This window comes from Orcinus orca, chromosome 16 (genome assembly GCF_937001465.1).
Source record: "Orcinus orca chromosome 16, mOrcOrc1.1, whole genome shotgun sequence".
In the NCBI taxonomy this organism is placed as follows: Eukaryota; Metazoa; Chordata; class Mammalia; order Artiodactyla; family Delphinidae; genus Orcinus; species Orcinus orca.
This window is the reverse complement of record NC_064574.1, coordinates 22,931,056-22,948,624: the sequence shown is the minus strand read 5'-3', so window position 1 is coordinate 22,948,624 and position 17,569 is coordinate 22,931,056. Positions and strand designations below refer to the sequence as shown.

The 17,569-nt window shown below is 45.4% G+C and overlaps 1 protein-coding gene across 9 annotated transcripts in view; it reads left to right on the top strand.

The window, feature by feature from the left end:
* The window catches only part of RPN2 (ribophorin II), a 54,320-nt gene extending 37,415 nt beyond the window's left edge, over positions 1-16,905 (top strand). For 2 of the 9 annotated variants that reach the window (XM_049699338.1, XM_049699335.1), the window contains 10 exons: positions 885-976; positions 2,980-3,094; positions 5,410-5,604; positions 6,862-6,948; positions 8,462-8,557; positions 10,355-10,430; positions 11,992-12,121; positions 13,641-13,688; positions 16,070-16,342; positions 16,587-16,905. In XM_049699338.1, the coding sequence (XP_049555295.1) occupies positions 885-976; positions 2,980-3,094; positions 5,410-5,604; positions 6,862-6,948; positions 8,462-8,557; positions 10,355-10,430; positions 11,992-12,121; positions 13,641-13,688; positions 16,070-16,094 (864 nt within the window). In that variant the 3' untranslated portion in view covers positions 16,095-16,342; positions 16,587-16,905. Of the gene's footprint in view, positions 1-884; positions 977-2,979; positions 3,095-5,409; positions 5,605-6,861; positions 6,949-8,461; positions 8,558-10,354; positions 10,431-11,991; positions 12,122-13,640; positions 13,753-16,069; positions 16,343-16,586 lie in introns of all 9 variants that reach the window. The other 7 variants (XM_033433692.2, XM_033433689.2, XM_004272821.3 and 4 more) reach the window with 5 other exon arrangements.
* Positions 16,906-17,569: the final 664 nt, after the last annotated feature.

Below are 17,569 nucleotides of genomic sequence, written 5' to 3'. Positions count from 1 at the left end.
GAAGTAGCAAGCTCCTTTGTAGGTCGTCTATGTCCATGTCAGAGGAGAAGAGAATCACAAACCGACTCTTAAGCTTCCACTTGGAAGTGACACGCTTCTGGCCAGAGCCAGTCACATGGCCATACCTGACTCCAGGAGGGCAGGGAAGTACATTTCTGCCACATGCTCAGAAGGAGAAGCAGAAGTACTTGGTGGATGGCAGAGATGACTGCCATAGCTTCTTAAATCTTCTTGGGCAGACCTATAGTCTGCTTGGCACAAACTTAAGTGTTGGCTGGGAAGTTGGACAGGAAGGTGCCTAAGAACGTGGACTCTAAGTCAGGATGCCTGAGCCTGAACCCTGGCTCTGCCTTACTAGCTATCTGAACTTGAGTGAATGGCTTCATTGCTCTAATCTTCAATTTCCTCATCTGAAATAGCACTACCTTAGAGTTGTGGTGAGGATTAAATGCGATAATCTTTAGAAGGCCAGTGTCTTTCACATAGTAAACACTCAATAAACATTAGCTGTCATTAGAATTGAGTACTTGTTGATTTAAATTATTTGAAGTTTACTACTGAAGGAGTTTCTCCCTTATTTATTTTAAAGTACACATGAAGATACCTACTTTTTTTCTTTTTGTTTCTTTTTTAATATATACCATTCAGTCAAGGCCAGAGAAAGGAAGAAGGGATAAGAATCAAGGAGTTACTTTTAGGCCTCAAGATGGAAGAGGTGGAAATACTACTGGGATGGGTCAGTTTTACTAAAATCATTGAAGACTCCTGTCCTAGGATTATTTTCATGCCTTTACTCACAAGTAAGAGAAAAATTTGGATATGTATATTAATTCCTGGTATACTCACCAGCTGACTTGGCGATTTTCTTCTGTGTTTCACCCTAGCTCAGAGTCAAGATTTCCACTGAAGTTGGCATCACAAATGTCGATCTCTCCACTGTGGATAAGGATCAGAGCATTGCACCCAAAACCACGCGGTAGGTGGGATGCCTCCTGGGTACAGGGAGAATCCAGGCTTGAGCTGGGAGGAGCATGCCTAGGCACCGAGCCCCTTCAGATGTCATTTCTGTGTCAGCAGTGACCCAGCTTGTACTCCAGATGAAAGAGGCTGTCATTCCTCTGGCACTGCATCAGGGGTGCTGCTTGGCATCCAGACAAATTTGGGGGTTGTCTATATCAGTGATCAGTCCCTGAGCAAGCTGTTTATTAACAGTCCACAGCGAGGCAAGGAGCTTACCTCAGAATGTAAGTCTGCGTCAGTCAGCTGTGCTACCAAGCACATTATTTAGTTCAGATGTCGCTTCTTTTTAAAACAAGACTTTCTTTGGGGTTTTTTTTTTTTTTTTTGGCCGCATTGCATGGCTTGTGGGATCTTAGGTCCCCAACCAGGGATCTAACCCTTACCTTTGATAATGAAAGTGCAGAGTCTTAACCACTGGATCACCGGGGAATTCCCTAAAACAAGACTTTCTTAATGGAGGAAGCAGTGTATTAACTTATTTTCTGATGTCATCTCTTTATCTTCACAGTCTTGAACTTGCTTTTAGGGGCCTCACGTCAACTCTCTTTGGCCCACAGTGAGCCTGAAATCAGTTGTACGTCTCGCAGGTCCTTAGAAGTGAGATGGCAGTTACCCAGTGCTAGGGCTGTGAGTCCCTTTCTCAAGTCCATGGAGGGCATCACTGATCAGTCACAGCATTTGTTCCTGCTGAACTCAGAATCTTTTTTTTTTTTTTTTTTGGCCGCGCCATGTGGCGCGTGGGATCTTAGTTCCCTGACCAGGGATCGAACCCGTGCCCCTTGCATTGGGAGCACAGAGTCTTAACCACTGGACTTCCAGGGAAGTATTTCAGAATGTTTTTTAACACAGACTTCTAGGTAACCATTAGTAATTGATCGGAGTTGGGCCAGAACATTGTACGAAGCCATTTCTCAGCTCTCTCCCAGATCCTCATTGGGTGCGGGGGGAGGGGGCATCTAGACATCTGGGTGTAGTTCAGACCCCAAATTTACTCAACTGGGGTGGCTATAGATGCCAAAGAAAGTAGGGGAACCTTCGAGGCTGTTTTGAAGATGGGATATTAGCCAGAGACTAGAAGCTAAGCATTCATTCATTCCTTTTAAGTCACGTGGAAGGGCTAGGCTTTCTGCCTCTGGCTTGGATATTTTTATAGTGACATTGGAAATGAGAGCACTGTTGAGAATCCACTGAAATAATGTCTGTAAGAGTGCTTTGCAAAGTTTAATACTCTACATAGATAAAGAGTTGGCATTACTCATAAGTAAATATAAAGCCTAAATATGAAACGTGGCCCTTGTGAGCTCTGTAATCACTTGGCTTGTTTTTTATCCCCTGGCCATCTTAATCTAAAGTCCCAGGAGATAGCTGTGAAAAGAACAGTTTTCTCATCAAGCCTGCCTTTTGAGAGAATGACTTTTTAAAGCTCAATTTCAGGCAGAAAAATAAATTGAAACGGTGTCCAGGAAAAAAAATGCAGCATTAAAAAAAAGAAAAAACTGTACATACCCTTCTGTCCTTTGCGTCTCCTACCTCCTAGTCTCCCGACCCTGCTCACATATGCTGCTAACGTCGATCCTGTGATTTTTTTTTTCTCCTTGTGGTTTTGCCAGAGCCCTCCAGTCCGCCTGTGAGCTTGCATGGGGACATGTGAGCCCCATTGGTGCCTGACTTGGTTGAGTTGATATCCTTAGGTCCTTGAAGTGAAAGCCTGGAGCATCTGCGCATAGCATTTTCCCCAGACCCTGATGAAAGTTTATTCTGTGATTTTCTCAGTCCTGGCTTATCAATCCAATTTGCCCTCAGGCCACAGACAATTCTCCACTCTGTCCACAACAGAAAAGTGTTACAATTGGGAGAGGGAGGATTAGGCAGTGAAGTGAAGTTTGTATTCTTCTCTCTTGTCTCAGAGATCTGCAGATCCTCCTCTCTGAAAACTTACCTTATAAATGTCTCTTTCAGGGTGACCTACCCAGCCAAAGCCAAGGGCACATTCATCGCAGACAGCCACCAGAACTTTGCTTTATTCTTCCAGCTGGTAGATGTGAACACTGGTGCTGAACTCACCCCTCACCAGGTCAGGAAAGAGCGCAGACGGTTCTCTTGGCCTGAAACATTGATGTACACGATAGTTGTTGCCGTGATATATAACACTGAGTCGAGAAAATTCCGAATTCCTGCTTTCAGATCTTCACTCTGAACCCTGACAATCCCTCGGGTTCTCCCACATGACACTCTGCCCCTCTTATACTGGTTGTAACCCTGAACCTGGAATGCACTCTTCTTTTAAAGAGATTAGCTGGCATAGAAAAGATATATTTAAGGAAGATTAGCACTTAATTGAGGCTTTTTACTTTCTGACTAAAAAACATATATTAAAATAATTTTGAAAAAAGGAAAACCTAGGAAGTGAGCCCAAAGTATGCTTTTGTTCTGGCCAAAGCAGATTTTGTAGGAATCTGAAAACTAGCACTTTTTAACTTGTGCCTCCCTCGTGTTATGAAACCAATAGGCTTCATTTCTGTTTTCCATATATAACATAATGATGATTATTATTTAAAAGATTTTCAAACCGTATCTTTTCCCCAGAGAGTCTGATATGGCCCTTGTCCTCTCAGACACCTCCTTTCCTGCCTCTGTCATCCCACTTGATTGAGAATAACTGCTCTGAGCCCTGCCCCATCCACGGTTGTATGGTAAAGGGAAGTTCAGAGAAGTACTTTGAATGTGGAAAGATAGGAAAGAACGTGGGACCTAGTGGCCTTGGTTTAGGTGCTTTGTAGCAGTACTTTAGCAAGAGCTAGTGGACTTGTGTCCATGCTGAGGGGCAGCTTCAAAACAGACCATGGAGGTGAGTGGACTCAACTTGGAAACCTTTTTGCTTTCTGTTTCTTGTAGCTGCAGCTACTGTGCTTGTGCCCAGGCCCAGAGTGGCTGCCGCCAGCACCGCCGTCCTGGCCCTTCTCTGCTTCTCCTCCCTCCACACCCAAGCTCCAGAGAGCTCGGTCAGGCCACTTAGCCACGACTAACTTTTCAGCCCCTTAGCACTTCCCAGCTCCTTCTCAGAATGACATCTGCCAGTGAAACAGCACAAGGGAAGACAGAATATGAAGAGAAGTAATTACAAGACAAAATTGGTGGGATTAGGGTTAGGGCAGGAAGAGTTAGTGAGGAAGTATAACTTTTAACTGAATACTCCTCATCTCATCCAAGATTCTGTTTTGGAAACCCTGGCTTACAGACCTCCTAGGTAGAGATGACATTTTGTAGATGAGCCTGGCTGCTGCCTGTGCTTGACTGTGACAGGAGGAATATCAGGCATCCAGGCTTCTAAATGCCATTCTTGGCCAAGACTGCTGGAGTCAGGAGGCTTCACAGCTCTGGGCCTCTTTCCCTAAATACTTTGATGGTGGTTCTTTGTTGCCCAGGTGTAAAGTAACAAATGAGATTTATGTTTTTTCTGTGGATCCAGCACTAGCTCTGTGACCATGGCAACTCATTTAAACTCCGTGCCTCATGATCTGTGAAATGGAACCGATCTACCTGCTTTGTTGAATTCTTTATTTTGAAGCACTTGAAAGAAAAGCTGAGTGGATATTAAGTTTTGCTGCAGTTCTAATTTGCAGAAACCTTAGTTTCTTAGGCCATTGGGGGGATAAGGTGATTAGACTCATACCATCATTGATAAATGTTTGTTGACTAGCTAGTATATAGTGGGTCCTACGCTAAATGCTTTGCCTACATTATTGTGACTCTTGACATAGATATACCACATGTAGAAGTTAATCTTTCTATCTTAAAGATGCAGAAATCAAGGCTCAAGGAGGTTAAGTAACCTGCTCAGCCAATTAGTAGTGTAACCAAATCTGTTTGTCTTCAAGCTAGGCTCTCTCTGACACTGGGCTGCTTTGCTCGATTAGAACTCTGCCTTGCTATCAATCCCCAAGCCTTCTCTCCTAAATCTTCAGCTGGAGGCACTAGGAAATTGAAAATGAGCTTCTTAAAGTTCCACCTCATTTCCCTTCTTTTCACCCTCTGGTGAAGAAGTTAATTGGGCAGCAAAGTGGCCAAAAGGCTGGCAGAAAGAAGAAATTACAGCAACAGCAAAGGGCTTAAATCATCCACAAACTGGGCATTCGGCCTACAAGTCGTTGAGAATTGGCTGGACCCCTAAGTTAAATTTCTTATACTAGCAAAAAGTGATCTCTGATCTCTGAGCTAGTAAGCAGGGTGGGACGGCCACTCCTCCTGCTTTCTCAGGCAGGCCTGGCAGATCCCAGAGCTCCCACTGCGATGAAAGAACTGACAGCCTGCTGCCTTGTTGATTTGATGTTGGGCCCGGAGGGAGTTTTGAAATTATCAGATGAAGGGTTGCGTTATTGTTCTATCCAGACATTTGTCCGACTCCATAACCAGAAGACTGGCCAGGAGGTGGTATTTGTTGCGGAGCCGGACAGCAAGAACGTGTACAAGTTTGAACTGGATACCTCTGAGAGAAAGCTCGAATTTGACTCTGCGTCCGGCACCTACACTCTCTACTTGATCATCGGAGATGCTACTTTGAAGAACCCAATCCTGTGGAATGTGGTATGTGCCTCCATGTATCTTGACCCAGGCAAGAGTGGCTGTGCTGCAGTCAGACACAGACAGCTCCTCTCCAGGGCATGGGCTCCCTACCCTGGCCTCGCCCTGCCACCCAGGGCGCACGCATTGTGAGGTGAGGGGCTGTGTGCTGTCCCCATTAGTAGTCTTAGGGGCATGCACATGGCCTGGCACGTCTTAGGGGTTTAATAAATAGTGATTGAGGGAATGATTGATGCATAGATTTGCCCTCATGGGTTCTAGCAAATTTCTATAAAAGTTGTAGTAGAAGAAGGTTTTCATAATACAGCAAAGCACTATGGGGGGGGTACATAGATATGAGATAAAGGCTTTGAGATATGGCTTGGCCTCACAGTGTGGGCCAGGGAGGGGCCTAAGATTTGAAATCCAATTCCAATTCAGGATGGTGTGGGACAGTGAATTGTGGGATATGCAAAATGCTAATTAACTAATAACCAACAACTACAAGGTGTATTAATAGTTTACATAGTGTGTTTCACTTACATAACTCACTTTTGACTGGTGTGTTAAGAGAAAGCTTGAAAGACATGGCATTTGAACTAGGGAAGAATTGCAGGCGTTTATCAGAATAGTATCTGGGGGACTATAGATTGATTGCTGGGGGAACAGCCTCCAGAAAAGCTTGAGGTGCTTTCAGTGAGATATGAGTTGGGTCCATTTTGCTGGAGCACCTGAATCTGGTCCAGAGCAGTAGGCGGTGAGGTTGGAAAGGTAGCAGAGGCCAAACTGCAGGCCTTGAGTGGTTGGCTCCCTTTGCAAGACAAAGGGGCAGCTGCATTTTCTTATGTTGTATTCAAAGCTCCTTTTCTTCTCTTGGACTTTGGGCTGCTTTTTGTATGAGAGCACATTTTCATTTCTTTTTTTTGGGGGGGGGGGCGTCTGAGACTAAATTACACTTCCTAGGGACATGGAGCAGTTTCTGATTGCAACTGTAACAGCCTGAGTACCAGCTGGGATTTTTGTATTAGGCAGCTCTGTGGGGCTCACCAGACCAGTAGAAAATTGGAACTCTTGGTCTAAAAAGGATTTTCAACAAATACTTATTTTGTTCTTGAAATTTTTACTGCCTCAGTTTGTCGGCTAATGGATCAGAAGTGATTGGACTGCTTGGAGCTTTTTTCAGTTATGCTCCTGGACGTGAGTTAGGAGATACTGTCCTGCTGATGAGTTTCGCCTCCTTCTCTGCCCCTGTGCCTTTAATGGCTGCATTTATTTTTTTAGGCTGATGTGGTCATCAGGTTCCCTGAAGAAGATGCTCCGTCGACTGTCCTGTCCAAGAACCTTTTCACCCCCAAACAGGAAATTCAGGTAGATCCCAAAAGAGTTCTTCACTAAACATTGAAGAGAAATGTGAAGTGGACACAGTGAGAGAGGGCAGCAGACCCCTGGACACTGGCTCTGGTCCCTTCTTTAACCTGTTTATATGATGTTTTATAGTTTGGTCTTTGCCATCTTGTGGATCAGTCAGGGCAAATATCAGCCCCATCCTAGTGCTGAAAAAACAGGCTCAAGCTGCCCACTGACCAGCTCCCAGAAAACAGATAGTTGGAGACAAAATCAGAACCTGAATCTGTTTTTCCTAAACATGCAGGAGGTTTAGCCCTCAGATCACTGCTTGATACTACAGCACACATGGATTTGGCTTTGTTCCTCTCTGCTCCTGCATAGACCAGGGGCCCACAGGTGGACAACTCAACTGGAGAACAGGGCTTTTCTCCCCTAGGCAAGCCCTTCCTCTCTCCTGGAACTCACTTTCTTTGCATACAAATATTAGCAATCCCTGCCCAGCCCAGCCCATAGGACTGTTGTGAGGATCAAAATAGTTCACAGATAAGAAAAGAAAAGCTTTGAAAAGTTTCTGAAGCAGTTCACAAAATAAACAATAATTATTAAACAGTTTGAGCACTGGTTAAAGAAACTGAGGTAGAGCCACTCGGTGGACTGTTTGCAATCGTGAGACGTGATCATACTGCAGTAACAGGGAAATCCCCATTTGAATTAATGTTGAAGTGTTCCAAGCAGACCACTTACTCTTATTTCACTGTTAGAAAAAGGACAAGGGCCCAAAAGCTAGAGTAGTAGGATTTCTTTTTTAAAATCCTCCTAATGTTGCTATAGCATCGTTTAAGAATGTCAAATGCAGTTAAATAGTGGAAGGTATAAGCATGATGACAGAGGGTGCTGACTGATTTATAGGGTTGGAGTAGGCAGCAGTGACTGCCACAGGCAATGTTAGAAGTCCCTTCATGACAGTGGCAGCAAAGAGGAGCTGAGGTTAAAAAGTTGGGAACAGGAGTCTCAGGTGGAGGAGCTGCCTTGTTATGGAGCTGGGTTGGCTGGACACTGGCAAGCAAGAAAATTTTAAATTATTATACGCCAGTTAGCTAATTTAAGTTGGTTAGCAAAATATGATAGTGCTATCCTAGGAACCCAGAAGCATTATGAAATCCAGAGTCCTGCCTTGGGTGTGTCACCCCAGCCATCCAGATACCCGGGCACCATCTTCGATACTAGGCAAATGCTGCTTGATAGGTTGCATTCTCCAACCTCTAAATGGCAATATGTCTTGGAGGGAAAAAGAGGGTTGGTCAGGAGTAGTGAACTGGTGTAGTGTCTTTGGAAGCAGGCCTCTGGAAGCAGAAGCCCCTGTTGAGAAGAGGCGAAAGGCTAAGTGGCCACTCACGGCCAGGAAGTTTCAGCCTCTGGGAGGCATTTCCTCTTCTTGACTGTCATTGGCGTTTGGTTCCTAGTACATATACATGGCAGCCCCCGCTGGGAAGAGCACGTTTTAAAATATTCCTGGCCTGTCTTCTTTTGGCAGCACCTGTTCCGCGAGCCGGAGAAGAGGCCCCCCACAGTGGTGTCCAATACATTCACCGCCCTGATCCTCTCGCCCTTGCTCCTGCTCTTTGCTCTGGTGAGTAGCTGTAATTAGCATGGGCAGCGTGTGTCTGGCGCCAGACTCAGCAGATGTAGCTGTTCCAAAGGAGGCTTTGTGCTCTGGCCTCAGCACAGCTCCAGAGGGGTCCAGCAGCTGTGACCCAAACCGATGGTCAAAAAATTTTAGAATAACTAAAATTCCCCATTATGGGGGAGCAGCCAGAAAAACTGATCCATTATCAAGGGGCATGAGAAAGTACCCAGTAGCCGTTAAAAATGGTAAAAGTGTATAGACGGGGATGCTCTGTAGGAACGTTCAGATGAGGTCAAGTGTGCAAAAAGCGAGACCGGATGCTAACAGCTATAGACAAAGTGAGAGCAGAGGCTGTGCATTTCAGCACTGTTTGGAGCACAAAACTATAAACAACGTAAAGTCCTCATAAAAGCAAGCGTTAAATAAATTATGTACAGCCATACAAGGGAATAATATGCAGCTCATTAAAAGAATGGATAGGGCTTCCCTGGTGGCGCAGTGGTTGAGAGTCCGCCTGCTGATGCAGGGGACACGGGTTCGTGCCCCGGTCCGGGAAGATCCCACATGCCGCGGAGCGGCTGGGCCCGTGAGCCATGGCCGCTGGGCCTGCGCATCCGGAGCCTGTGCTCTGCAACGGGAGAGGCCACGACAGGGAGAGGCCCGCGTACCGCAAAAAAAAAAAAAAAGAATGGATAGATTTATGTACTTGTCAACTGATATGACGAGGTTGCCAAGATGTTCTATTGAGTGAAGAAGGCAAGGGGTAGGATAGTATGTTTAGTACAGTGCTCTTTGTTTAAAAACCTTAAAAAGGCATCATCTATTAGTGTTGGTCGCCTCTAAGGAGGGGGCCTTTTAGGGAGTATAGAAGAAGGACATTTTTACCTCTTATACTTTAATGTACAGTTTGAATTTTTCTTTTTTTTTTTTTTTTTGCGGTACGTGGGCCTCTCACTGTTGTGGCCTCTCCCATTGCGGAGCACAGGCTCCGGACGCACAGGCTCAGTGGCCATGGCTCACGGGCCCAGCCGCTCTGCGGCACGTGGGATCCTCCCGGACCGGGGCACGAACCCGCGTCCCCTGCATCGGCAGGCGGACTCTCAACCACTGCGCCACCAGGGAAGCCCTCCCTTGTCTCTTTTTAAAAAATTATAAACATAGATGTAAATCCTCAAAGTTCAGAGAATTTTGAGAACTGTATGGAAAACTCATTGGATCTTACTTTTGGAAAGTTGCTTGTGTTCATAATTCATTCATTGATTTTAATAAAAGAATTATTGGTCAATCTAAATCTGGAAGGCATGCCACAAGCTTTCAGAAACCAGACCTAGGATATGGGCACCTGTTCTTTTGAGTGATCAGAATTTCAAAAAGCATGGAACCCACAGCAAGAGCGTGTGCATCCTCCCAACTGCTGGTGGGTTTATCTCACCAATACTTAGAGAAATTAGCAGGGGTGCCAGTTACTTCATCACAAATACAGGTTCTGACCTTTCAGCCTCATGGTTTCACCTGTTTTAAAATAGAAAAGTTTGCTGTCATTAAAAATGATGTTCAGGTTTGAGTTACCCAAGCGCATTTGAGAGCAGGTGTTGGAATGCCTTTCTAAAGAAAAAAGAGAACAGTTTTTTCTGAGGACTTATAATAGGGTGGTCGTCACTTGGAAAAATTCTCTGTTCTTCAGGTACGCATGAACTTGTAAGCCCTTAGGGCTGTTTATTGGATTAGCATTGGCATGGCATGTGTTGCCTCCCTTTCGAGTTCTAATGTCTTTTTAATTTATTTCTCCCCATCGTTCAGTGGATCCGGATTGGTGCCAATGTCTCCAACTTCACTTTTGCTCCTAGCACGATTATCTTTCACCTGGGACATGCTGGTAAGCGCCCCAGGCTGCTAATTCCATTTAACCTCCTTTGACATTTTGTCTGCCCACGCAAAAGCCCTGTTAAGTAGACCCACAGCCTATTAACTATAATGACTTAATAGCATAACATTTCCCTCTTCCTTGTGGCCTTTTACGACAGTTAATATGATGATAAACCTGTTTGGCCCATCAACTTAGAACAGCTGTCATTATATTGGGTTTCATTGTACTAGGCTGCCGTTGGTAGGCCGTTTTACCTTCATTTAATAGCTCTGTTCATTTCCAGAGATTACTCACTTATTGTATCTTTACATTGAGCCATCTTCCTGAGTGAACAGCATTAATGCAGTTTCCAACGGTTATCTTCCCCCAACGTATTGATCTTCACATTTGCTAGCGGCTGTGTCTGGACTGTAGTAGAAAACAGTCCCTTCCACAGTCAGACATGCTGTCCTGCATTGTTCTCTTGAAAACTTAGGACCTAACTGTTACAAGACAGTAAATTCACAAATCAGTTAGGCGTTTCAGAAACTTTCGATACTATTGAATTGGTGACCCTTGCATTTCACTGAGACATTAATATTCTTTTCTGATTTCTTTGACTCTTTCAGGAGTCACCCTCTTTGTGTCCATAGTGTGCTGATTCTGTAGGGGTCCACGGACGAATCCCTTGAAACTCTAGGCAAATTTGTATCTCTGTTTTCCTGGGGAAAGAGAGAGTCTGTAACTTTGATCAAAAGTCTGACAGTGGTCCATGACCTCAGAAAGGGCTAAGAACCCCTGCTGTAGTTCATCTGTCATCCTTCTGGGCAGAATTGACAGGAAGACCTTTCTCTCCAGCCCAGTTAACTGAATTTGAGTGATGGCCCTCCCAGGTCAGGCTGAGAACAAAACCTGAATATAAATTTGTTTAGAGCCATGACTTTTTTTGCCAGAGTGCTTTTTGTGTACATTCCCTCATTTGATTCTCATCACAACCCTGATGGGGGTGACCAGGGTAGGAATTATGCTCCTTGTTTGATGGGTGAGAGAATTTAGGCTCAGAGAAATTAAGTGGCTGTGAAGGGCAGAGCCTGGGCCAGAACCCAGGGTCCTCAGTGCCCAGACCTGAGCCCTATTGACTAAACCTTCCTCCTCTGTCCTCCTTGCTTCCTTCCTAGTCACAGTGGCAAATTAGCCCTAAAAATTTTTTTAATGAAAAGAAAAATGATTCATTTCTTTAATCCTATGGGCTTTCATCCAGAATTTAAAAAATCAACTGAATCCCAAATATAACATGACATAACTTAAAAAACAAACAACAACAAAACCTGCGTTAAAGAACAAAGATGCGAGCTGGAATATGGAACCAAGTTGCTGAGATCTGGTTTTTACCTGTGGATTTCTTGGTAGCCAGGGCTGAGAAGCAAGTATATTGAGCTGTTTATTTTCTGGCATCAGATAAAGGGAATAAAACATGCTGTCTATAAATACAGACCTCTTAGGATCTGCAGTTACTGGCTTCTAACTGTCCTCTGCCCAGGGCAATGTCACTGTTTGACTTAATTGGCTATCATGACGCCTGTTCTCGTAGCTATGCTGGGGCTCATGTATGTCTACTGGACGCAACTCAACATGTTCCAGACCCTGAAGTACCTGGCCATCTTGGGCAGTGTGACGTTTCTGGCTGGCAATCGTATGCTGGCCCAGCAGGCAATCAAGAGGTAAGGTTGGGGGCGGGCCAGGGACCCAGAGTGGGATTAGAAATACTGTTGTCAGCTCTGTCCACCCAGCTCTTTGAACAGCGGTATGTGGCAAAATGATTCATGTCCTTAGGGGCCAGTGTGACACCTTAATCCAGCCCGATACAGAAGCCTTTTAAATCAGAAAAGAGCCTTGGTGATAAGTTTTAAATACGTTAAAACCACAACAGTTTATGCCCTGGCACATTGAAACAAGAGAAGAAAATAATTGCTTTATGAAGATTAAAATGGGTTAGGACAGGTGGCAGAAGGTTGTTGTTAGTGTGCTGGCTGTATAACAGTTTTCTCCTCTGCTGCCGCAGAAAACCCTTTTCTGCCCTCCTCCCGCACCCCCGAGGAGGACTCTTCTGTAACCACCACAGCCTCCTGGAGCTCTTCCTCCTAAGTATGAGGTCCATGATCTTCCCCCCAGAAACCACGTCGGGCTTTACAGAGGCCCCCAGCAGGGAGCACTGCTCAGTGGCCCGCATCACGTCCCCAAGAACCAGACAAACTTAGGTTCACACAAATGGTCAGGTCCCCCCGCAATGGCAGCTTGCTGGCAGCTTGACTTTAGAACCTGGCTTAGAAGCAAATTTAAATGTCACGTAGGTATTTCTCATTGATTTAACTTTATTAGAACTTGGGTGATTTCAGCCACATAAAGGTCAATAAGAAAAGGTCAGAATTGCTTTCACCTTTGGAAGTTCACAATTTCAGACGTGCCCTACTTTCTCCTCTCCAGGACTTTTGGTGGAAGAATGTAACACAATAGTGTTAGCCCCCACCGTGCGGCTGCCAGTTAAGTTGGTCAGATCAGAGAGAGACTTGCTCAGAGACTGTTATGGGCGGGAGAGTCCCACGTCTCCTCCCTGCCTGAGACTCCATAGAGCTCTCTGAGTGCCTCACCGTGGATACCGGCCCCAGCATGCTCCCTGCCCCGCCTGTGGCCGTCCAGATTCCGCTAGAGCTTCCCTTAGCACCAGCAGTGGCCACTGGCTCACTTCTCTGCCCCTCCAGCAGCCTGAACTTGGTGGCTCTGCACTGCATCTGAGAAAGAGCCAGGACTCAGCTGTTTTCTCTGAGCAGAGCCCTGTTCCCTCAGAGCAGCCCGTCCAGGCCCCAGGGAGCCAAAAGGCTGTCCTCTGCTGAGTTCACTCTTTTCTGGAAGTTGCCCACACAAGATGAACAAGATTAAGGAGAGATGGGAGTGGAAACCGTTTGATTTAGGTCCTGCTCAGCGGGAGTTCCTAGTCTGGAAGGCTAACATTGTGTACACTTTCTGGGGAGGAAGACCATGGTTCTCATCCCACCCTCCATTCTATATAGAAAGTCACAGCCCACTCTGTTGCCGTCTTCCTGAGTCCTAGAGCAAGCTCTGCCCCTGGGGAAAACGATGACTCTAACAGAAGCTCTGGTCGGGTGTTTGCCATTTCTTTCCTCAGCTTATTTCTCTTCTTACTGTCCTTTCTTGACTCTCAAACCCTCTTTCCTTTGGCAGGATCGCTGCAGAGCAGAGCAGTAGATTGGCAAAATATAGGACACTACGGTAAAGATGAAGGGCGACTCATCCCAGGAGCAGGGCCCCTTTCCATCTTGCCCACCTCATGCATGTCAGTTATTTATCTGATTTTCAGCACACTTGTTCCTCCCCATCCCTCCCTAAGCCGAAGCTGAATTCTGAGGCCATTTCCCCACTTCCTGGACCAAGCTGTAACTGGACCAGGGCAAAAGCCAAAGCCCCCTGAGTTAGCCCAGCTGATGGTAATTGCAGCAGAGCAGCTCTGACCTGGCTTCGACTGTAAGGCTCCATCCTCCCGTGTGTCCCACGGGGTACTTTATAGACACAGCCCCTCTCTGTGTTCAGAGGAGAACAGAGTTGAGGATAGACAGATTCAACCTTGGACTTCTTAAAAGGGGACACCCCCCCCCCATTCAGGACATCTAAATTCATTAAATGATGGTCCCATGGCAAATCCTGGCACACCTTGTCACTGTTCTAGGCCTTTTTGTAATATTAACCTCTGATTGGGCCAAACAGTGTGGTTTGGTGAGACGCTAAATTTTGAAGACTGATGGCCACATATCAAAGCCAGCATCATCAAAACCCAGGTTCCTAGAGCTCAGGATATATGGTTCAGGGCAGCTCCCTGTGTGACTAAAATGTCAAGTGAAATATCACCCGTTCTCCATTGTGTCAGTCCTAGGATGAGGATGGGAGTGGAGGAAGGTGAAGGGAGGGAAGGAGAAGAGAGTGTCTGATGCTTCACTGATCAGCTCCTTTAGACCAAGGATTGGCAGAAGTTTTCTAGAAAGAGCCAGATAGTACTTAGGCTTTGCAGGCCATACGGTCTCTGTTACAACTACTCAACTCTGCCACTATAATGTGAGAGCAGCCATAGACCACGTAAACAAACCCGCATGGCCATGTTCCAATGAAACTTTGTTTACAGAAGCAGGTGGTGGGCTGCATCTGGCCCGTGGGGCACAGTTTGTTGACCCCTGTACTAGACCAACAAAGAGGAGGGAGGTATTTGAGTTTTCAAGTCATGTTCCCTCTCGTCCTTTGCCATGGAAATGGCTTTCCCTGCCAAAGCAACAAAGCCGTCTAATTTTCACTCCTCTGAAAATAGGAGAAATCAACAAAAGCATAGAATGTAGAGCCTTTTTCACTGATGTGTGAACATAAGCTGGAACATCTAGTTCTCAACACAGGCTTGCTCAGAGACGACTTGCTCAGAAAGCGACTACATTTGTTTTGGTTTTGTTTTTTCAGGATTAATTCATATACAGTAAAATTCACCCTTGTTAGTGTACAATTCTGTGAATCTTGAAAGATGTAGTAGACACTACCTCAGCCAAGGTACAAACTTATTTCCACACTCCAGTGAGCTCCTATGTCTCTTTGTGGTCTGTCCCTTCTCCCCACCCGCCATTCCTTAGCCTTATCCATTTGGTTTTGTCCTGAATTACAGTTGCTCTCGCTGAGATTTGTTTTCAGAACTAGTCCTTTCTGCTAAGTATTGAGCTCTTTAATTCTTTAAAACTAACTGGATTCGTTTTGTTTTTCTTGATTTTTAGATAGTCTGCCCCCCCGCTACCCCCAAACCATACTGCTTGAGAAAGAGGAAAGTCACTTGATCATTTGGACATTTGGGACTTCCTGAGGTTGGGACCTTGTCTTTTAGAGGAAAGTCCCTAGTAGCCAAGTGTTTTTGATCTGAGAACAGGTATTGATTTGATCAGGCGTAACAGAGGGCTAATTTCTTAGCTAAGATGGAGGCTTGTGGGTCACCACCCTTTCTGCTGTTCTTATTTCATAATTAACGCTGTCCTCTCTGCATGAACGTTTCGAAACACACATACTTTTTTTTTCTATTTTGGCCGCCCCACGTGGCTTGTGGGATCTTAGTTCCCCGACCAGGGATCGAACCTGTGCCCCCTGCAGTGGAAGCTCGGAGTCCTAACTACTGGACCGCCAGGGAATTCCTGGAACACACACCTGGGAACCTCTGAACGCTGGCAGAGAATTAGGGGCACTCACTTTGGCCCTCAGGATGAGTTCCATGCCTGTGCATGCGTGCCCCTTGGAACTGTTGATTAATTGGTTTGGAGCCTGCCATTCTGCAAGACCGCCTTGTCATCACATCAGCCCTCACCACTGGGGACAGCTGCCTGCTGAGGACGGCCTGTGTGTGAGCACCTTGCTTCTGCTCACCAGAACCATCTGAATCACTTACTTGGTGCTGTCATCCTCTGGCTGCACAGTGTCTGTCCAGACAGTCACTTCCCTTCTTGTGTTTCCCCGTCACTTCCTGGAGTCTAGGGGGGGCAGCTGTGGAGAAAGAAGGAATAAAGAGAGTTAGTGTTTATCCCCTCAAACTTTTTCTGTGAGCTGAGTCCAGTTTCTGAGAATCATTCTTTCTTAAGTTTAGACATCGAGTCTGATCACTGACAAGAACATGACCACACGATAGGAATATGGTGCAGATTTCTGTACCGAAAGGTCAGAATGTCATCTTCCAAGCTACGTGAGGGCATGTGTTGTTTGGCAGACCTGGAGTCCGGGAAATTGAAGACGAGCGTTCTTCTATTCATCTAGTTGAAATGTACAGTGTCTTTTTGGCCTTGTACTGTGAGAGGTGTGCCTGGAATTACCTCATCTTGTGTTTTCACATACCACACTTACTTAGGTATCATCAGGTGTGTTTCATTGTTTATTTAAGATGTTGTCAGCTTCAGTTCGAGCTATCTTATATTCTTTTGTGAAATGAGATGGGGCATAAATAAATAGAATTAATAGATGAATGAAAAAAAATAGATGAATGATTGTTCCCTTATAAATGGGATCTCCTAGTACCTTGGTCTCTCTGTTGTCACCAGTTAGGAGCTGCAACACTGAATTGAAATATTCAATAATTTTGTGTTTGTCTCCATTTTCTTTCAGAACAGCACATTAGTTCCAGGAAAAAGAAGGAGATTCTGAAAGCTTAAGTGAATATCAAGAGAAGGAGTCAAGAATAATTCATAGTTTGAGAAGAGGAATGAAAAAAACCCTTTATTTAAAAAGAAAAAAGTCAAAATCGTTTTGCTTGTTTTTCTATTTCCCCAACACAGAGCAGGTACCTGTGAGCCCAGATACTCTGTTTCTGTGGCATGGTGCCCTAGCAAGATGCTGTGAATATTCTAACTTACCCACATGTTGCATTGAAAAGTTGAAATCTGTAATTAATCTGTTACGGAATAAAGAGAATAATAGGAATGAAGACCTGAGAGTTTCTTCCGGTACTTTGGGGCTGATTGGATTCCCAGGGCACATAACATGAGGCCTTCGTTGGGAAGTATGCTTGACACAGTGGCCGGGGTGTTTCTCCAGGACGTTTTACGTTGGTCCTTCTCACCTCTTTCTTTCTTTCTTTTTTTTTTTTTTTTGCCGCATAGCATAGCATGTGGGAGCTTAGTTCCCCGACCAGGGATCGGACTCATGCCCCCTGTCACCTCTTTCTTAGCAGAGCTGAGGATTACCTGGAAAAGCCAGCATCCTTTCTTCCTCTCCAGCACTGGGTACCAACTATGTCCTGTCGATATCTGAAGACCCCCCTGCTTTTGCCTTGAAAGTTTGGTCTTGGTGTGCAGTGGGGAAGGGAAGGGATTATCTTAAAAGAAGGCTGAGCCCATGAGCTATCTTAGGTTCTTAGAGGGACACATGCATCTCAAGAATGCCCCTTTGGAAGTTGTGCCCGGGATGACCATTACGTGGAGGTTATACGATATCACTTAGAGAAGTAATATTGAGCAGTGTGTTTATGTGTGCAGACTTCAGTGTTGGGCAAGCCTACTGTTACCACTTACACGCTGAAGGACTTTGGGCAAGTGGCTTAATGTCTCTAAGCCTCCTTTTTTTTCTTCCGTAGAAGATAATACAGTGCC